The sequence below is a fragment of the Cnephaeus nilssonii genome, assembly GCF_951640355.1.
Source record: "Cnephaeus nilssonii genome assembly, chromosome: 5".
In the NCBI taxonomy this organism is placed as follows: domain Eukaryota; kingdom Metazoa; phylum Chordata; class Mammalia; order Chiroptera; family Vespertilionidae; genus Cnephaeus; species Cnephaeus nilssonii.
The window spans coordinates 90,772,940-90,795,661 of record NC_137076.1 but is presented as its reverse complement, the minus strand read 5'-3'; the positions used below and the strand labels follow the sequence as shown (position 1 = coordinate 90,795,661).

General features: G+C 42.1%; 1 protein-coding gene across 4 annotated transcripts in view; it reads right to left on the bottom strand.

The window, feature by feature from the left end:
- The window catches only part of GRIA1 (glutamate ionotropic receptor AMPA type subunit 1), a gene marked incomplete at both ends in the record, with an annotated part of 282,453 nt that overhangs the window by 18,419 nt on the left and 241,312 nt on the right, over nucleotides 1-22,722 (bottom strand). For all 4 annotated transcript variants that reach the window (XM_079773354.1, XM_079773353.1, XM_079773355.1 and 1 more), the window contains 2 exons: nucleotides 16,388-16,635; nucleotides 22,303-22,501. In XM_079773354.1, coding sequence (XP_079629480.1) covers nucleotides 16,388-16,635; nucleotides 22,303-22,501 — 447 coding nt within the window. The remainder of the gene's footprint in view (nucleotides 1-16,387; nucleotides 16,636-22,302; nucleotides 22,502-22,722) is intronic.

Below are 22,722 nucleotides of genomic sequence, written 5' to 3'. Positions count from 1 at the left end.
TCATATTTATGATTTCCCTTACCCCACATTGTGAGTTTAAATGTGGCAATTTTCGAGCTGGGAAAACAATTTCCATTAACAGATCCCGGAAATGCACTAATGGACTCTGGGCTTGATAGCACACAAAGGGCATCGATTGGCCATGAACTTTTTCCTCAGGGAAGTTCAATGTGGGGATATACAGCCACTCCTGAGGCTTCACGACCTTTCCTTCTCCCCCACCTTCCTATTGTAAGGGAATATAGCTGGAAAGACTCATAGTAGGAGAGGGAAGGGTGTAAGGGCAGGGACAAAGGGGAATGGCACTGGAAGGGATAAGGAGCCATTGGAAAGGAGAAGAAAGGCTGGGTTACCAAGTTCTTCATTCTGATTTTTGCTGTGAGCTATCAAACCACTTTCCTGTCTTTAAAAATTAAACCTCTAGTGTTTGCTCCTCTCAGACACAAGATACCGTTTGGGGCCAATAGTGTGAAGAGGTGTTTGGAGAAAGTGGGTAATCCTCATGGAATAAGCCCCACAACAATGTGGGAAAAGTTTATGTATGTCTTATATTGGCGGGCTCATAATCTCATTATCAGATAAAAAAAGGGGGGCTGCCTGAAAGGCATTTAATTAAATTTTACCTCTAAATATCCCCCTTCCTGGGTGATCCTCTGAACTTGAACTCTGATCCCTTATGCTATAATGTTGTTCTAGTTGATTGCTGTGTTGGCTGGGTCTCCACAAAGAGATTGTCAGTTCCCCAGAGCATTGATGATGGTTTCTGTTTTTTCTGACCCCCCTCCCAACAACATTTAGTATAAGATATTCCATGCAGTATAAGAACTTGAGAAATACTTTTATTTTTTTTTAATGAATGGATAAAATCTAAATGCAATATCACCTTAGGTGTCTCTAACTCAGCTATTTGGCAAGCTTACCTACCTGAAACATAATGAAAAAGGACCAGAAAGTGTGAAATTGTAGGATGATTGTTGTAGTTAACAATTATTTCACTGAGGGCTTATTATGGGGGAGGCATCGTATTAAGTACTATGCAAGCTTTATTTCATTTAATCCTCACGTCCCGATTTGGTTGTCTTGTTATTGCTATTTCCATTCCAAAGACAAATATAAACCTTGACTGAGGTTCTAACCCACATCTGTGTGATTGAAGCCAATCGACATAACCCCTGCGATTTCCAGCTTCCAAAGACAGGGCACTGTGCGCATCAACATGTCCCCTCTAGCGCTCACTTAGGCCCTTGCCTGCCACTCACTCAGTCCTTTTAAGAAACTTACTTCGTCTTTACTATTAATAAAAAGCCAATTTGGATAGAAAACAAACAAAAGAAACTGACTTTGCACACAGCAGGGATCTCTATTCTCCAAGGATCTCTATTCTCCAAGCTCTATTCTCTAAGGCAGCAAATGAGAAAAGTCTTATCACAGTCCATTTTATAAGATACTAATTTTGCAATTTGACTATAAGGAAGGGGCCAAAGCAGTTTTTGTTGTTGTTGTTAATCCTCACCCTTGGATATTTTTCCATTGATTTTTAGAAAGCATGGAAGGGAGAGGGAGAGACACAGAGAGAAAGAAATATCAATGAGAGAGAGACACATTGGGTGGGTTGCCTCCCACATGAGCCTCCAACCGGACCGGGTATTGGGCCTGCAACCGAGGTACATGCCCTAGACCCAGAATCTAAATTGGAACCTTCAGTCATAGGGCTGACACTCTATCCACTGAGCAAAACTGGCTAGGGCCCTCTCCTTTCCCTCCCTCCGTCCCTCCGTCCCTCCGTCCCTCCCTCCCTCCCATTCTCTCTCTTTCTCTCTGGAGACAAAAATGATGGTTCTAGAAAAATGGTAGCCTGGGCCTATTCTGGTTCTGGCAAAGTGCCCTATAGATATGTACCCTCTGGAAGATTCCCTGTTTTGGAAGCTAGCTTCTGTTCCAGCTGCCTGCAGTGTGAGGATCAAATGAGGTGACCGATGTGAAAATGTTTTGAGGTTAAACTCTGGACAAATGCAGGTGGCTGGATTGGAAGCACCACTGAAGCCACACCTCTGTGTTGGCAAATGCCTACCTGGCATACTTTGCCACTTTGTGCAACCCTATGCATTCTAATACATGTTGTTCTCTGCAAGTTCCCATGTAATGACCCAGGCAGAATGGATGAGGGCTTCCTTTCTGTCCTGTCATACTTGCATGCCCTGTAACAGCAAACTCATCACTCCATTAACCATCGTCAGCTCCTCCAACCAGAGAGCTCTTCAGTGGCAGGGACCCTTCTGCCAGCACCATAGGTAACACTGTAGCTGCTTGATCAATGCTGTTGATTGAAGGAGTGGTTTTAAATTTCTGAGATGTATGTTGTACAACAGGGGTTACTTAATCTCCCAGAAATTGCACACTAGTTTTACATATATGATACACATTTCTGGCCCTGTAACTTTCTTTGGGGCTAAGATCCCTGATAGAGCCCAGAGAACTGAATGGGGATCTGAAGTCTGGCTCCTCCAACAGGCGTGCTACAGAAAGCATTCCAGAAGCACCTTTGATCCCCAGCCTGGCCCATACTGTGAGAAGCAGGTGTCAGCAGTTCATTTGCAACCCCATCTGATCCTGTAATGTAGAACCTTTTGCCAGCAACAGCAGGCACATGGGTTTGTGTCAGACACCTTGGAGGTGCTTGACAAAAGGTAATGGAGAGAATGAATGAAACTCTCCCCACAATTAACGCAGGGAGTGAAAACAACATTCAGGACGAGAGCCAGCCCACTGGTTTCATCTCAGCCACCTCTGGTTCATGAAAGGAAGAAAAGCTGGGCCAATTCTATAGACTGGGCACCAAAAAGCAGACGTCAATGTGAACAGAATGCTGGGCAGGCCAGCAGGACCATTATTTTCGTGTGGATTTAAAAATACACAGGGTCATAATGTTGGAGAATTATCTCCTCCAGTGGTAGAGACTGGCTCCTGAGGAAGACAAAGAAGCTCCCAGGCCTTCCACCCCACCTGAACTTGTCTCTAGGTTGCACTGTCCTTCTTTCCCCTTTACTCTACCACCTCCAGCCCCTTAGCAATTGCTTTAGTAGCTCCACTTGTATCTGGTTTATTTTCTAATGGAATTCCACGAGAGATTTTGTTTGATAGAATGATTTCCTGCTGAAAATGGCAATAACAAGATTGAAAAAGGATACATGAATTCTTTTCACTTTATCTGTATGTCTGCTATTTCTTTGACCTGAAACACCTTTCTCCCTATCTTTCTTATATTCTCCCCACTAGTTTAAGGCCCTTCTCAGGACTGCTGCTTCCTCCTGGAGGCCTTCCTAGAACTCATGTCCAGGGGAAAGGCAAGATATTAACCCAACTTGCATGGTTGTCCTACTGTGCCTTGCTTATCTATTGATTTATCTATGATTTGTCTATCTTTATGGACTTCTTTGTATTAGTGTTAGTTGTTACTAGCTTATGTTTTCTCTTTTTTCTCCTATCTTAATTGTGATCACTACTCAACAATTTAAATAGTTTACACAAAAATTGAGATTTCTAGTTTATTTTGAAAAACGGAAAGGTCTGGCAATATGCCCATATGGCGATATTAGACCAGACTGAGTGAAAGCTGCCCTTCTAGACAGGCATGCACTCTTGTTCATTGAGTCCCCATCCTTTCCTATCATCTCCCAGAGACTGTCTAGGAAGGTTTCCGTTGATAGTATAGTGTATTGGATAATATCATAGGCTCTGAAGCTGGACTCCTTGGGTTCAAATTCTGGCTCTGCCACTTACTAGCCATGTGACCTTTGACTATTTAACCTCTCTGTGTCACTGATTCATTATCTATAAAATGAGGTTTTAATAGTACCTACTTCATTAGGTTCTTGTGAGTATTACATGAATTAGGGAATGCATACAAGGATTTAGGGAGCCATGCATACAAAGACTTAGGAAACTTATATAGCAAGTTCTCGATAAATATTAACTACAATTATTATTTATAATAGTGTTCGCACTGTGGTTTTGTTGCTTAGAGTACAGAAGTATTACCTGTACTCATGACTCTTAAAAATGAAGAAACCACAAAGGGGATTGCTCCTGGTCCACTTCACTCATTTTCTTTACCTGGGGGCATTTTAAGTTTTAGTCCCTGTATTAGATGATGAATCTTGGGAGTACCAAAGTCCCAATTTATTTGTCTTTGCTTTCCTTAAGAGTACTCACTTTGTACTATGCTTAAAACGTTGGTAGAATTAAATTGCAGAATCACGGTCATATACTTTCAGGCTGCCTTTAGGATGTTCACTAATAATGACCAGAGAGAACACGAGTTAAGAGTCAGTTGTTTTAATTTGTGTTTCTCATATTTTCTGGTTCTCAAGTGAGGCTAGATTTGTCTGCATCCTCAGGAGATACTAGTCACACTGACCAGACACATCAACTGATTTAGTAATGTGCTCAGAAAGGTGCCATATATGTGGAAGGTGGTGGGGTAGAATCAGTCCATGGGACAAACAGTGAATAGCAGTTTCCTACATGCTAAATATTCTGTCAGGTTCTGGGGTCAGTTGGCCCTTGCTTCTCTGAGCTGTACCTTGAAATATATGTTGAGAGAAAAAGGAACCAGTAAGAGGAAAGATACTGGAGTGGGGAAAAGTTGGGGTGTTTGTGGGCCACAAGGAGACTGCCTTGACTAGTGCTATGGACTTTTTAACGTTCCTTCAGAGGAATAAATTTCATTCCCATGGGAATAGAAAATGTGGTTGAGAGGTCATTATGCTCCTTTTCCACTAGACTAGATACTTGTGCTGAGGAAGGATGAATGGTACAGGTAAATTTCCCTGTCTGGTGTGTGTGTGTGTGTGTGTGTGTGTGTGTGTGTGTGTGTGTGTGTGTGTTTTATGCTCTGCTGGCTTACCACCTTCATCTGTTTTGGAGTAAGCTGGTGTCTTAGGTTAGGGATTTACCTGGGCCTTTGCGCCCTTTCCTCCTGAATAAGAGGCTGGTTAGGTCTGATTTTCAAGCCATGATCTCAGCCCATGGAGCTGTTCATAATATGTTGGAACAGATGGGCCAGAATTTCTGTGCAGGGGCTCAACTCAGGGCTACCCCTGCCCTCTGCCTTTCTGCCTGCCCTCAGAGATCAGGCTTTGCTTTCAGGCATGTGGATGGAAGCAATGTGGCGATTAGCTGAGCATTTGGAGTATCTAAGATAAAAGGGAATAAAACTGCACATTTGAACATTTCAGTCTCTTGGTGTTCTGAAGTGTCCACCTTATTGCAATGAAAAGAAGCCCAAAGTGGTCCTGCCCAGAGAAGGTAATCACCACATAGTTGGGTGAGAGCCTCAAACTAACAGACTAGATGGCCAGCCCTGAGGGGAAGCAGAAAGGGAAAGGATTGGTGGGGGAGTGATGGGAGTTAATATTTAAGAACTGCTTCTACACCATGGGCTCTTCATAAGTGATTTTATTTATTCCCAAGACCACCCTGTGAAGCTTGTTGCAGGATCCCCATTTGGAAGATGAGAAAACTAAGCCTCGGAGAGAGAATAGCAATGGTTAGCATTTCTTAGTCGCTTTAGTATGTGTGAGGCACTGTGCTGAGCGCTTCATATGATCTCATTTAATCATTTAACAACCACCCAAGTAAATGCTAGTGTTACCTCCAGTTGTTATATTGGGGAAACTAAGGCCTAAGAAGGAGAAGTTACTTGTCACAGTCACTTTTATCATTAACTTGCAGAGGTGAGATTGATTCTCAGTCCTGACTCCAGGGTCCTAACCATCAGTCTATGGTCCATATGGCTACTTGCTACTTTCCCAAGATCACATGATTGTAAATGTGGGAGGCAGGCTTAAATGAGTGTCTATCAACACCAAAGCACATTTGCTTCCCACCACACCCCCAAGTCCTAGCGGCAGAGGTGAGACAGGTACCTTTCTGGTCTGCTTTTGTAGTAGAGCAGGTGCTTTCTTAGAAGAAGGAAAATAAAGTTGCTGATGAGAGTAGAGGAAAAAAAAAAGAGATTCTATTTTTGACAGCAACAGCTTCTTAAAAGAAAGCAACATACAATTTGTATATCAGCGGGAGAAAGCAGTGCTTTTGCAGGCAAACCAGAACCTGCACTGGGCAGCTGTTCTTGCTGTGGTAAAGGCCATTCATTTCCCATGTGGTTTACCTTCCTAGATCCATTCTTGCTCTGGCCACCTCCTCTTCCTCCTTCTCCCCCACCTCCTCCTCCTCCTCTTCCTCCTCCTCCTCCTTTATCTTTCTCTCTCTCTCTCCTTAATGTGTTGCTCTTCTGTTCCGCAAGTTTCTCAAAGAGGAATGATAACAACAGAGCCCTAACAGGACTAAGTGCTCTTTTGTCCTTGCAATTTCACCAGGTTCCTCCAAAATAAATCTGAACCAAGGAGCTCCAGCCTCGCCTAGTAGTTCAAGAGGGAGTACTTTGGCTGTGGAGGCCACCTGGTGCCTCATTTTCCCTGATATCTTAAGGATGCCACCTTAAAAGGTGGCAAAAACAGTATGACTCCATTAGTATAGAGGTTGGGATGTGCAAAGAATGAGGGTTTCAGAGTCAGGCTTTGTACTTAAACTCCAACCTGCAAATCCCTTTAAGAACCTGGCAGAGTGTCACCTCTCTGAATCATAGTTTCCTCACCTGAGAAAGGGAAATGAGAATGTGAGGGGAAGATTAATACTTGAATATATCTAGTGCATTGAATATATAGCATTGCCCAGCACACAGTAGGTGTGAAATGAATATGTCTCCTCTTCCCTACCCCCACACTTGTAGTACATCAGTCTCAAATGATCTTCTGTTCATTGTTGAAAGGAACCAAAAGCACTATGTACTAGAAGTTATAATCTTTAGGGGTGTTTTGGTTCAACCTGTCACAGGTAAGCAGGGAACTGTAATATTTATTGGATGTGCCCCTTTCCATTTTTAGGAATAGGGTAATGACTTCAGTCTGTGGTATGAGCCTGGTCATGCACAGAAGGACATATGTGCCCCACAGATGCAAACAGCGTAAAAAGGAGGCAAGGATTCCCTAGGTAATTCAGGCAGAGCAGACTGAGAACCACTTCCCTGTGTGGACCTGGGTTTTCTTAATTATATATTGGTAGCACTAAATAAGATTGTGTGTGTGTGTGTGTGTGTGTGTGTGTGTGTGTGTGTGTGTGTGTGGTGGGATAAGTAAATGATCTTTATTCTCCAAATAACCATTCCTTTATCACGACTGCCCTCCTTACATCCGTGAGAAAGCATTCTTGCCTAATGGTTGAGAAGAGGTCCTGGAATCAGGCTGCCTGGGTTGAAAGTCCAGGTCCCCCACTTCCATGCCAGGTAATCCTGGCCAAATGCTGGAATCTTTCTGCACTTCAGTCTGAACTGTACGCTCAAGATGAAAACAGTACCACCTTCACAGCCTTGTCCTCAGTATTACATAAGCTAATGCACATCAAATACTTCATAGAAGTTCCTGGGATGAGTTGGTGCTTGATAAATAGATTTTGTTAACAGTAAGTCTTATCATCACCACCCCTACATATGCTAAATTAAGTCCTTGTCAACCCCACCCCATCCCCACCTGGACTTTTGTATGGGGCTGTGGTGCGGGTCTCCCAGGAGGCTTTCTCTTTCATCTCTTCCGTGTATCCTGACCTGAGAAGCTTCTGTATTGATGCAGCTCTCCTCCTCTGGCAAACCTCCAGTTTCTATTCAAACACACACACACTCACACACTCTCTCTTTTTATGCTTCCCTCCTCTTTTATTTCTCTCTCCTGTCATCCCCCCCTCTTCCTTTCTTTCCAGCTCTCCTGAGGATGCAGGCAAATCTAGCCTTACTGCTCAGAAGGCTTTGCCTCTCTGATCAGGCCCGACCTCGGTCGTAGGGTTCATGGGGTTACCATGACAACAAGCATCCCTGGCTACCCATCAGGATGCAAGGACCAATTGAAAAGAACTGTCATTTTCCTGGGACATACTGCATTTATTCTCAGCAGCGTGCCCTGAACCAGTACTATACTATGGGGAGAGGGTGAGAGGGAGGGAGAGAAAGAAATATCAGGGTTTTATATATTTTTAGTGTGTTCTCTGTGGGGGAGGACCACAAATTGTTCTCAGAAACAGACATTTTATTTCTAATGCAGCCAGTGTGGGGGGCTGAGGGTGGGGCTCATGTGCATTTCTGATGAACACAATTGGTTTCACAAAGAAGAAAAAATGAGTTATTTGGCTCAAAAGTGTTTTTTGGTAGGTCTAATGGAAGGAGGATGGGATGGCAGATTATCATTGAGTACCCTCTGTGACAAGCACGTTATGCTATTTTTTCAAAACTCAATGTGACTGCAGTGAGTTATTATTCCAATTTTACAGAAAAGAAAACAGAGGTTCATAAAGTTACAGTGGCTTATCAAGCGAGGGCAAACGGCTGGTGGAGTAATGGCCCTTGAACTCGAATTAAGGTTGTTTGACTCCAAAGATTATCATTTCGACACCATTCAATACAGTTTCCCTATTACACTCCCATCCTACTGGTCCTTGCCAGAATCAGTTTACACCTGGTCAGGTTTTAGGGAGGAGCACAAAAGTATCAGAATGCTCACATAACAGACTTTCCCAAACTACTATGTCTTAAAGGCTGTGAGTGGTGACAAACAGAGCCACTTCTGCCATCTGTCCCATCCTATTATGGCCTGTTGTAACCACATTCATTATCTCCTACAAAAAGACCACAACAGCTTTCTAAATAGCCTCCCTGCCTGTGATCCTCCCCTCTCTGATTCTTGTTGCAAACCACTGCCAAGATAATCTTCAGGAGCCTGTCTGATCATATTCCCTGTAAGTCAATGGCCTTCAGTGACCCCTACTGACATCAGATCAAACATACAGAGACATATGAAGTGCTTCACAGTTTGACCACAACCAATCACTCTTACTTATTAGTGCCTTCTGTAGTTAAAGAGGAGCTCTCGTGGTCCCTGAAAACAAGCAGTATATTTTCCCATTTCTGTGTTTACTTTTCTCCATCCCCTCCATCTGGAAGACCCGCTCCCTGCTTCTCATCTATCACAATTCTTCGGGGCCTATCATGGATGTTACCCCTGCCACAAAATCTTTGCAAATCCTCCCTTTCAAATGTTGGCTCTCTTCCTCTTGCGTATTTCTGACTGTTACAGCATTGGGTAGAATAATAGGTACCTATGTAATTCTGCTCATGAACTGTACTTGCTTATACATCATTTAGGGGTGGGGATTGCACCTCTGTCACCACGGTTGCCTACACATTGTGCATGGTGCTTTGTGTGGAGAAGGATTCAGAAGAATCTGTGAAGCTGAGGCAGCGGGTCTCAGACCTTCCCGGGTGCCCATCACCCATTAAGCTGCAGGATCACACTGCACTATGCTCCTGTCCCCTTGGCCCATACGTCTGGCATGGATAAGACATGTGGCAGAAGACAAATATGTCATGATCACAGAGACCAGAGAAGATTCCATGTAACACAGTCACAGTTAAAGACCACACTTGGACCAATGTCTTGCTTAGGGCATAACTCTTAGCAAACCCATGAAATTCTTGGTAGATGGTTTGTGAAGGAGAATCCTTAGTTGAGATTTTCACTTAGATCCATCTGGTATGGATTCCTTCTTGGGTTGGAATGAGAAAACCCATGCCCCCATACTTAGGAAGTTTGAACACACTGTCTCTAACTGAAGGGAGTATACATCATCATCATCATAAAAAAAGGCTTCAGTTCAGACCAGCAGATAAATTTAGTTGCCAAAAAAAGGGCCAATAGATCATAATTAGTGGATTTAGCAATTGCTTTTCCCTAGTGACCGGCATTGGCTGCGTAGGTCTTTATCCACAACATAAGGGCTTGGAAACATAACTTAGCCCCTTGCCCAACCCCAAACATGCAGTGACAGCCAACAAACAGCATCTGTTTCAAAGAAACACCACCTGTCCAAATGGAAAATCAAGCACCGGACCACCTCGCTTCATCAGAGTATTTGTTTCCAGAGCAGAAGAGACAACCCCCGCCCCTCATAAAACAACACTCCATTCTGTCACTAATAGCCTTTTAACACTCTGTAGGGACCATGGCCTGGCTTCTGCCAAGTAAACTTGGCAAGTTTTAGAGGAACATTTGGGTTTTATATATCAGTATTCTGACCTTCTGAAGGGGACATGCTGGGTAATCTTCCTTAGAGGAATGTGGAGCTTGTTCTGGGCAGGATTATTAATATTTGACAAAGGAGGCAAGAATATATAATGGGGTAAAGGTAATTTATTCAATAAATGGTGTTTGGAAAATTGGACAGATGCCACACCCCATGCACACATAAAGCCAGACGATGCCACACCCCATGCACACACACCTATGGGGCATTTACTCCTTTGAGTAGGAGGAGTAAATGCCCCATAGGTGTGTGTGCATGGGGTGTGGCATCGTCTGGCTTTATGGAGAGTAAGTGGTGGAGGAGGACTGCCAGGAAGGTGCTTTTTTTTTCTTTTTGATTTGGGTAGTATGGACATTTATTATTATTATTTTGTTTTTACATTTAAAAAAATTAAATTCATTGGGGTGACATTGGTTAATAAAATTATATAGGTTTCAAGTGTGCACTTCCATAATATATCATCTGTATATTGTATTGTGTGTTCACTACCCCACGTCAAGTCTCATTTCATCACCATTTATTCTCCCTTTACCCTTTTTTACCTCCCCCCAACCTTCCTTTCCATATGTTAATCACCATATTGTTGTCTGTGTCTATGAATTTTTTCTTTTATTTTTCTAAATCCCTTCACCTTTTTTACCCAGCCCCTCAGCAGCTCTCCCCCCTGACAGCTGTCAGTCTGTTCTCTGTATTTATGAGTCTGTTTCTATATTTTGTTTGTTAGTTAATTTTGTTCATTAGATTGCATATATAAGTGAAATCATATTGTATTTGTCTTTCTCTGACTGGCTTATTTCACTTAACATAATACTCTCCAGGTCCATCCATGCTGTTGCAAAAGGTAAGATTTCCTTGCTCTTTTATGACCAAGTAGTATTTCATTGTGTAAATGTACCATAGCATTTTTATCTGCTCATCTATTGATGGCACTTGGGCTGCTTCCAAATCTTGGCTATTGTAAATAACACTGCAGTGAACATAGGGGTGCATATATTCTTTTGAATTCGTGTTTTGTGTTTCTTCAGATATATTGCCAGAAGTAGAATCGCTGGGTCATAACGCAGTCCATTTTTAATTTTTTGAGATAACTCCATACTGCTTTCCACAGTAGCTGCCTGAATCTACCTTCCCTTTTCTCCACATGCTTGCCAACACTTGTTGTTTATTTATTCATGAGAGACATCTTGGCAGGTGTGTGGTGATATCTCATTGTGGTTTTAATTTGTATTTCTCTGATGATTAGTTGTGCATTTTTCATATGTTTATCGGCCATCTGTAAGTTTTTTGTTTGTTTGTTTGTTTTTTTGAGAAGTGTCTATTCAGGTCCTTTGCCCATTTTTTATTTGGATTTTTTTGGGGGTTGAGTTTTATAAGTTCTTTATAAATTTTGAATATGAGCCCCTTATCATATGTATCATTGATGAATATGTTCTCCCATTCAGTGGGTTGTCTTTTCATTTTGTTGATGGTTTCCTTTGCAAAAACTTTTTAGTTTGATGTAGTCCCATTTGTTTATATTTTTTTGTTTTCCTTTCCTGAGGTGATATATCAGAAAAAAAATATTGCTACAAGAAATGTCCAAGATTTTACTGCCTATGTTTTTTTCTAGGATTTTTATAATTTTGAGCCTAACATTAAGTCTTTAATCCATTTTAGGTTTATTCTTATGTATGGTGTAAGAAGGTGGTCTAGTTTCCTTTTTTGCACATATCTGTCCAATTTTCCAAACACCATTTATTGAATAAATTACCTTTACCCCATTATATATTCTTGCCTCCTTTGTCAAATATTAATAAACCATAAAGGCATGGGTTTATTTTGGGGCTCTCTATTCTGTTTATAATGCCAGTATGATGCTGTTTTGATTACTATGGACTTGTAGTATAGTTTGATATCAGGTAGCAAGATTCTTTCACTTAGTTATTCTTTCTCTAGGTTGCTGTATCTTCTTTAATTTCTTTCTCAGTGTCTTATAATTTTCTGAGTATAGGTCTTTTATATCTTTGGTTAAATTTATTCCTAGGTATTTTCTTTTATTTGATACAATTGCAAATGGGATTTTTTCTTAGTTTCCTTCTAATAGTTCATTGTTGGTGTATAGAAATACAACTGATTTCTGGTTATTAACTTTGTTTCCTGCTACTTTACTAAATCCATTGATCAGTTCTAGTAGATTTTGTTGGGATTTTTAGATGTCTCTATGTCCAGTATCATGTCATCTGCAAATAATAACCATTTTACTTTTTCTTTCCAATTTGGATGTCTTTTATTTCTTCTTCATGTCTGATTGCTCTTCCTGGCTCTGGGGCGCTGGGCTGGAATCCTGGCTTGGGATTGAGACCACAAGCTTCTCAGGCAGAACCTTTGCAGCTGAGATTTCCCTCTGGCATCTCAGCCACTGCCCATGAGAGCAGGGCCAGCCCTTTCTACATCTCCGCCCTTCCTACCAGTCTCCCTGTGGCTTCTTTGGTAAATTCTTGGTTATAAGACATCTCTTCAGCTAGTTTTCAGTTGGTTATTCAGGTTTCTTCCTCCATATTTTAATCGTAATTCCAGTTTGGTTCTGAGAGGAGGTGAGTGTAACATCCACCTGCTCTGCCACCATCATGGATCCTAGGGAGATCTTTTCTTGATGGAGGCACAAGCATTGAGTCTGGAGCACATCTGCCTTTGAGGGCTGCAAATGCCCCACCTTTTCTAGGGCAGAAGAAAAGTTTGTGACAAGCCCTGTGGTGTACTGAAGCACCTTTCTGTAGACATTTATAAAGCGTTTGAAGCTTTTTGAGAGGCTGATAAGCCTTTAGAAAGGTATTTTCTATAATCCTAAATAGTTTAGAGACAAATTGGTTTCCTCTGCAAGATAGTCTTTAAGCTCATATCAGTCCTCTTTCAATGGGATCAGAAGAAACACATACTGACCTTGGACTCCTCTTACATTCCACCTCTGTCATGCAGAGGGGCCTCCTGAGGTCAAATCAATGGATCCAAATTTCCTGGAGCAGGCATGAGTGTGTGGCATTTGGTTTGCCATGACTCTTTGGTATTCAACCATGCATTGGGGAAACGGAACAATTTGGGGCATGTGAGGCAGAAGTATGATGAAAACCTGCCTGGAGAGTGTGTGTGTCGATTTGGGCATGGGTTGCTCATATTTTCTGTAACCATTTTGAAATGGTATGTTTGATGGAACCTCTACATTATTGGTGTCTAGATTCCTTGTAATGCAGAAATCAGAAGGAAAATCCCATAGAGAGGAGAAGAAAATTCCCAGGCCAGAAACTGATGGTCCTCTCAGGATAAGCATTACTCTTTGGTTTTTTAGTCTGGAAGCACCATAGCAATCATAGATGTTGCCACTGGCGAGAAAGGAGCACTGGGAGTAGCTGGGAGCTTGTGGGCCTCAGTTGGATATTCTTGATTTGCACATCAATCATCAGTGGTCTATATTTGGGATATGTTTCTTACGTTTCCCTTTCTCTTTCTTTCTCAAAATCAATAAATGGCTTGTTTTATTTTACAGTTATACAAGCAGTATGATTAGTAGGTTTTTCTTTGTTACAGAGTTGAATTATTTTCAACATTTATCCCAGAAATAATATTTGGGCATGCAAACCCCATAAAAGCTGTGTTATCACCCAAAGAAGTGGTATTCAAAGAAGTGGTGTGGCCCAGCTAGCATGGTTCAGTGGTTGAACATCAACCTATGAACAAGGAGGTCACGGTTCAATTCCAAGTCAGGGCATATGCCCAGGCTCCTTCTCCAGTATGGGGCGTGCAGGAGGCAGCCGATTAATGATTCTCTCTCATCATTGATGTTTCTATCTCTCTTGCTCCCTCTCCCTTCCTCTCTGAAATCAATAAAAATATATATATTTTTAAAAAAGAAGTGGTGTGTTTAAATGAGCATCCACTAACTCTTATTAATCACTCACATCTCAGCTCAAAAAAAGCACCTTTGGAAAATTCCTCTTTTCTACATCCTACCCATTCTGCCCACCAGATTGGACCTTGTTATCTCTGGTTATATTTGGAATCTTCTCTTTCTTGTTCTACAGTTTCAATAAAATCAGTTGCTGATTTTCATTGATTTATCCTACTTGGACCTCTTAATTTTTAATGTGAGCATTTATGTTTTCCATAAATTCTAGAAAATTCTCTTCAAATATTGCTCCAAATAACACATGGGAGTTTTTTTTTTCTCCCCCAAGATCTCTCTCTGTGATATTCTGGCAAATTTTCTACAAAATTTCCTCCCAGTACTAATTTTATCTTCAACTTTGTATAATTGCTGTTTAACCCTTTCATTGAGATTTTTATATCAATAATTACATTTTTTGCTTCATTAAATTCTAATAAGTGCTTTTCCAAATATGTCTGCTATTTTATGATTTAAAAACCCCCCACTATATCTTTAGTTGTACTTCTGATTCTTGCTTATGTAGATTGTCACATAATTTACAACCTTGCCCTGCCTAGGAAATCTCCAGAATAATTAGCTTATGCTTTTCACTCTGGTTTTGATTTCCTTTTTGGCTTATGGATTTCCTAACTTTCATTTTAAAAGGATATTTTTTATATCTTTATCCAGCACATGTAGGTGTTTTATTGTGGGAGTTTTGTTCTGCCATATTGCTGGAAGTAGGTATTGTCTAGGACCCCTTTTATAAACTATCGGGTACCTGTCATAATTGTCATGAATCATCTATATATATAAAAGCCTAAGCGACCATTACAACAGAACGACTGGAATGACCAGAAAAACCAGTCGACCAGTTGCTATGATTTGCACTGACCACGAGGGGGTAGATGCTAAATGCAGGAGCTGCCCCCTGGTGGTCAGTGCACTCCCACAGGGGGAGCACCACTCAGCCAGAAGCTGGGCTCACGGCTGGCAGGTGCAGCTGCAGGGGCGGGAGCCTCTTCTGACTCCTCAGCAATGGTGGCGACAGGTGCAGCGGGCCTGGATGAGCTTCAGCAGCATGGCACTTGGTGCACTGCTACATCCCTTGAGGGGTCCCGGATTGCGAGAGGGTGCAGGCCAGGCTGAGGGACCCCCCATGCATGAATCTATGCACTGGGCCTCTAGTTAAACAATAATCATCTGTTTAATGCCTGTCTTCCTTTCAAGAATGTACTTCCATCAGGATTGGCACTATGTCTGTCTTGTTCAATACTGTCGCTCTAGCTCCTAGCCAACTGCCTAGAACATTGTAGAGCTCAATGAAGTGGAGGCAGGTGGCCCTGGATGTTGGTTGTGTCAAATAGATTAGGAATCCCTCTCTACCCTTTTGCAAATTTTAAACACTCCTCACCTTTTCCTTGAACACTAGCCTTCCCTAAAGTGAATTAATCCCTCTGTAATTGATATAATGTCTCACAAGTGACTTCATACTGTACTCTTTTCAGTTACCTTCTGTATAGATTATCCCATTTGAATTCACAATCACCTTGGACCTGGTTAGGGCTGGGATGATTATCCTGTTTTTACAGATGAGGAAACTGAAGGTAGGGGAGATGATGTGTCTTATCTTCTGTAAGACAATCACTAGTAATCCCAGAATTAAATCTAGGTATTCTGACTTTAATTCTATATGATTCTATCGTAATGAACATCAGAGCTTCTTTATGTGAAAGTGAAGTCCACTTTGCTTCTTTACTGAACTTCCTTTTTTTTTTAAACTAAAGAAATCAGTATCTAGGAAAGAATTGATGCTATTATTCATTTGGTATTATTTTGACTTGCACAGGACTCAGACTACTTGATTTTTCATTTGGACAGTGTGTTTATGTTTCTCTTGAGACAAACATTACAAACCACCTCTGTCAAAGAATCCAGGTTTCTGGCAAACTCTGTTTGTGGCCTAGTTGAATACAGGGGTGTCTGGCAAAGGATGGTGTGTTATAGACCACATGACAGAAACACAAGGTTTATCGATGTTTAACACACTTGGAGGGGTAAGGCGAGGCATGGGGAAGAACACAGAGGCAGCGACAGTCATAGCAAGCTGAGGCCCCCGGGTCAATTTCCAACCTCAGGGCTGAAGATCTTGGGTGCCTGGAGTCTTCCAGGCCCACTGGTGTCCAAGAAGAGCTCTTTCGAAAGCTTGCATGGTGCCATTGGAGCCGCGTGCAGACAGAGCAACTTCATTCCTGAGATAGGAAGGGGAGGGGCATACCAAGGAAGCAAATCTTGGCTACTTACCTCAGGGCGGACCCCTTGGGTGTCGCAATGCCATAGCCTTTGGAATCCAAGTTACCTCCCACCTTCATGGTGTCACAGGGTTTCCGCTGCTCAATGTACTCATTCATGGTGGACTCCAGAAGGTAGGCGTATTTGCCTTTGGATTTCCTCACTCGTATCATCCCCTCCTCCGTGGTCCGCACAAACACTGATGGTTCTGCTGACTTCATATATGTCCACATCTTCTCAAACACGGCAATTTTAGATCTCTGGCAGAAGACAGGAACAAAACGAAATAAGGGCTGGATGTGCTTGGAATTGAGGTTGGCACACACACTAATGAAGAGCTGAGTGTAACTTGATCACACATTCATGAGTGAGATTAGCTCAGGAAGAAACAAATTATGAGTGATTGCAAAATAAGAGACTCTAATTAGTACCAGTAGTTTTCAAAGTACAAATATCTTGCAAATACAGAACACACAGAATAGTTTAGAATCTTTTAATTACTGCTGAGTAATTATATTCCTGTTAAATATGGGGAGAGTTAAGAAACTGGGGCTCTGTCTTTTAAAGACATTAAAAAACCTATCTATTGTTCAGTAAGGCCACATTTATACAGCTTAGAAGAAGTGGAGAGCTGAATATCAGTGGGGTCTGATTTCATTATTGGATGACAACACTGAAGAATTTCAGGATCATGGGTGCCTATTGTCAGTCTTCCCATAATGTAAAACCTGCCCTCAGAATGTAAATTGTTGTCTGATAAAGCTAATAACTTGGGACCTAATATTGTCACCTGTTTATATTTTAAAAGCCTCTAAATCTAGCCAAATTGCGTTCCTCATTGCCTCCTGAGCTCACTTGGGACTTTGCCTAAGCTGTTTACTCCACTCGATGTGCTGGTTCTCACCTTTTCACACACCAGAACAAATCCTATGTACTCTGAGACCACCTCAGTTCCATGGACAGTAGTTATCAGAGTCTACTGGGCACTGAAATTATGTGCAGAGATTGTAAATATGCAGATCCTCCTGCTCTAAAACTAGAGATACTGATTCAACAGGTCTGGGGTGGAGCCTAGAATAAATCTCTTTCAGCAGTGCCCTAGGTGAGGCTGTTCCCATATGGCTTGTGTGACCCTTACCTTGGTAAAGTAAGGACACAATGTCTAGTATTCACTGGATGGCCAAGATAGACTGCGAGGATAGCAAGTCATTCCTACTTGTGCACAGGTCTCAACTCTGTGGACACAACCAGAAGGGAGGGACAGTTTCCCTTTTGTGGGTCTTTCACAGAGTCTAACCTTGCACACAGTAGGCCCTTAGTCAGGATCCACGATCCAGGACCACAAATCAATACTCTCATCTAATATGGTCTTTCTAAAGAGCATCATTTCCCCCAAAGGATAGATGTATTTTATGGATACTGGGCTTTTGAAAATGCTTTGTAAATGAACAAATTTTAAACATGTATAAGGGACTAGATTTATTAAAGAAAGTTATTACTATAAGCATGCACCCTATATAATCTGGTGGTTAATATATAGATTACAGATTTGTTAAGTATACAATTATCATTAAACATCTAAGAGGTCATTTTTCTTTGCACACAAATATCAGGTCTATTTCCTTGATCCCAACATCAAGTGTTGGCCAAATATTGATGTATAATTAAATTGCTGTTTGAACCAACTGATCTATAGAGATATTGGGGCTCAGGAAGATTCTAGGTCTCCATGGAAAATTAATGGAAATAGTTATGAGAATTTCAGGGAGGCATTTGATAGAGTGAGCCTTAAGTTTTCACAGTCTATAGTAATAAAAACATAATATGCTAATTAGACTGGACATCCTTCCGGATGTTCTTCTGGACGACCTGCCGAAACCGCAGTGGCAGGGGCTGAGGCAGAGGTAGCCACCGCCACAGCGGGGGCCAAGCCCCTTGCATGAATTTCGTGCATTGGGCCTCTTGTCATGAGATAAACTAGATTATTTGTTTTACAGTATGGCTTGCAGTCTGGAAAGGACACTGGATTTGAGAGTGAGGAGCCCTGAGTTCTAGTCTTAGTTTCACTGTTAACCTTCCCTATCTCTTCCGGAGGACTTTGAGCAGGTAATCTTTAAGTCCTTTGCTAGCTGGAAAGATCTGATTCTTTATATGAAGATACATCACTCAAGCAACAATATCAATGTGAGAAAGAGGAAAAAATAAAAGAAAGGGAGTATTTCAAAGTTAGGGGAAGGAATACCCAGAATCAATCATAACATCTGCAATACATTGAATAGTTTCTCAGAGGAAGAAGGGAAATGTATAAATTCAGCTGTGACCAGATTTTCAGATGATCTTCCAGGCACAAAACCAACAAAACACGCAGCAGGGCAATTGCAAGATGCAATTTGACCTGACAGGATGGCCACAGCAGGGAAAGGGGCTGCTGACAGGGAGAGCTGAAGAGCCCTCTGGGCAACGATATGCAGAAAATTAATATGTTCTCTCAGCCTCACCCTAGTGCTCCTTGCACCAAGGCTGTGCTCACAGCTGTTCAGAGCAAACTATCAGGAAAATCTCATCTCCAGGAATTTGAAGGCAGCATGAGTGGCAGGGAAGATTGGAAGCATACTTGGGGTATTTGTTCTTGGATCTCTCCTATCATCTGCCACTACCATAGCCCTTCACACATCTTAATTAAATTGTCGATGGAGGATTAAGTGACTCTGGGTTGGGGCTGCCAAGAAGCTCTAGGCTGCCATGGTGACTAGAAGCCAGGTTTTTCACAGTCTGTGGTAGAAGAATTCTTGTCTCACTATTCTCTCCTTCCTTCCGGGATGTTATGCAATTATGTCTCCCTAACCACCAAATTTTGTCTCCCTACTTATCCTGGTTGGATAATTTTTCAAGGTCAGAGTCACAGAGATAGAAGGGTTCACGGAACACATTTTGTTAGCATTCCTTTTTCACAGGTAGAGAAACTGAGCTCCATAGTGTGGCAGTGAAATGTTTAATGTCACATGGTTTGTTAATGGCAGAGCCAGGAGTAAAACCCTGGTCTCCTCATTGCCCACCTAGTTTCCACTGCAACCAGCTTCTTCCCTCATTTTAGGCTCCCACTGTCTGTGGGAGCTTTCTGAGCTGCACGGTTCTCTCCTGAGAATGATGATCATAGTACTCAGTGCACAATGTTGTCATGGAGATTATATAAGAACAGAGGTAAAATGGATAACCCAGTTCCTGGCACATTGTAGGTGTTGTATAAGTGGTGCAATTACTACCTGTAATTATGCCCTTTCTTTATATTTTACTTTACAGTTGAAATACTCAATACATAGCTGACTTGGTACCAATTTTCCTTCCTACATACATGGCAGATGTTGATATCAATTAAGAAATTATTTTACACTAACCCTAGGTGTAACCTCAGAATTTGTCTCAACACAGAACTCTAGGCAACCACTACCTTTCAATCAGCGCATGAACTACAACCTATTTGCCACCAATACAGCAGGCCTGGTTAGGGCACAGTGCTTGTAGAATATGAACTGCCTTGGTTCTAGATTCCTAACTTTTACCGTGGACAAGAAATAGTAATATGTCAATAGATATAGTTATTAACAAAGAACTTGGAAGTCTGAAGTGCCAGCTGTGCTTCTTAAGTAGCTAGGGTATGCTAATTTTATTTCCTAGGCTTTGGTTTCCCAAACTATAAAAGGGGAGATTTAGACTAGACTTGTCCATGGGTCCATGTGGTAACCTGAGTGATTTTTATAAAAACATGTCGGTTAATGACACCACTCCATTAGGACAGTGTGGTTCAGTGTCAAGAATGCTTGGGTTGGAATGAGCAAACTCATAGTTTGTACTCATACTTGATATTTGCAACATTAATTGCCTGAATCTCAATTTCTTATCCACAAAGTAGACCCCACTATTCCTATTCTGCCTTAGGACACAGGTGAAACATAAATGAGACCATGGATGTGAAAGTGCTTTGGAGACTGTGATATGCTAATATATTGGGGATGCAGGCATGGATATATAATGGGTAAGTGAATTGGGTGGTTCCCCAACTGCATCAGCAGGGTCTGGGATGTAGGGCTGGCTTCATGAACACATATCAGGTATCTCCTTCATGCTTTGGCTGTAGGCTAAAACTGTCAGATAATGCCTATGAGATTATAAGTGTTTTTTCTAACTGGTTGGGTAAGCCTACACAAGACATGTCTCACTCTAAAATGAAAGACTCTAATCAAGTGACTGCTCAATTACCTTCTTGCTCCAATATGGTGAAAATGGATGGTTTTAGCCTTGGACTCTCGATCAGCCATGGTTAAGACTTTGTCCCTTTCCTGCCTGACATATTACACAGAGCATCTGAAGAGAAACTGAGCACATCATCCAGTTGGTTCACGCAGGGCCTGGGGTTTGCTCCAAGAAGTTGCAGTGAGAACCTCCTGGGTTCTTACCTAAGGCAATACAGAGGTTTGCTCTTTATAAGCTGGGTGACCTTGGGCAATTACTTTTACTCTCTGAGCATAGTCATTTATACAATGGGGACAACAAATCCCTATCTCACTTCTAATGAGAGGATTAAGTGAAATAATGCCCACAGGGTGTACTTAGTTCAGGACTGGATTCATAGAAAGTACTAAATAAGTAGTAGCAGTTGCTTATTTGTTTGATCAATATATTGTAGCTCCATGTGCTGTTTGTTCAAATCCCAGGATGAACACATCCAAAGTCCAGGGAAATGCAGGTTTTCCTGCTTTGGAGCATTTATTTACGTTGTTCATTTTGCCTAGAACAGTGGTCGGCAAACTCATTAGTCAACAGAGCCAAATATCAACAGTACAACGATTGAAATTTATTTTGAGAGCCAAATTTTTTAAACTTCTTCTAATGCCACTTCTTCAAAATAGACTCGCCCAGGCTGTGGTATTTTGTGGTAGAGCCACACTCAAGGGGCCAAAGAGCCGCAGTTGGCTGACCACGGGCCTAGAATGTAATTAGCCTACCCAGGTCTGACCTGGTTTCATGATGTCTAGAAATTTTACAGGTCTATTGTGGTTTTCAAACCCTACCCAGTTGCCCTCAATACCTACAATCTCATGCTCTTTAATGAGAAGGATATTTTCCTGCAGTAGTGGTTTCCTTTTGTGAAAGTGCTTTGGACCAACGATTGTCCCTTCAAGATGGATGTACCTGAATCTCCCTGAGGGCCTACTGGTAAATGGAGCCTCCATCTACTGTTGTTTCCCTTGTATTTCAGATGCCTTGTTTCTTTTAATCTCATAATGATGCTATGAGATAGACATTATTCTCCTCATTTTACAGATAGGAAATGGTGTCAGAGAGGCTAAGAACCACCGAATGGTAAAGGATGGGGCCAGGTGCTGGACCTAGGTCTGGCTGACCCTAAGTCTTGTGTGCCTTAGCTCTCTGCTCCTTTGACTTGCTTGTGGCCTCCAGCCACATGACACCTCTACCACCTCCACTCCAATGTCTCATTTTCTCTCTTTTGTGACAGTTTTTAATAGTCCACCTATTCCAGTAATTGTTCCCCATATACCATCTACTATTTATCAAGTCTCCAAGGAGGGGACACAAAGGGCATCAGGTTGGAATCTCAGCTACTCCTAATCAATTACTAACAAGACTGTAAGGTCCTTGCAGGAGCAGCTTTTAGAGAACCTGGCACAGACTGGCATGTGTAAAGGGTCTAATTCAGTGCAAGAGCTTTGAAGTTTCCACCAATAAAGCAATGTGATTTCTCAGGGATCTGTAGAAAGCTGAGCCATGTTCTGAATTTCCCTGACTTACATTCAGTTAAGCAGTTGCCCTGGCTGCCTAAAAATTCATGCTCTTTAATGAGAAGGATATTTTAAGGACAGTAGTTGTTCCCTTTTGTGAATGTGCCTTGGGACGAGGGGTGTCCCTACCCGGAAGAACTCCTTGGTGGATCCTGCTTCCAGTGTCCCGTACGCGATTTCTGTCTGCTTTGCTAGGTCCTCCGCACTCTCGATGGGCGACACCATCCTCTCCACGGTCAAGAAGGCAGCCAGGTTGGCTGTGTATGAGGAGATGATGATCAAAGTGAAGAACCACCAGACACCACCAACGATACGGCCGGACAGGGACCTGAAGGCCAAAGGGAGGAGGTGTCAGAAGCACAGACATCAATTTCAGAGGCTATGTGGAGGGGCTGAGGGCCAGCCTGAGCCCCGTCAGCAGAGCTGTCAAGCCCTATTACACCCTTCTCCTTGGTCAGCAAGATGTGAGACTTTAAATGTCAGAGAGATCTCCTCTGCATTTTGTTCCTGATCGCAGATAAAGACCTGCGGGGTTGTTGTCCTTCAGGG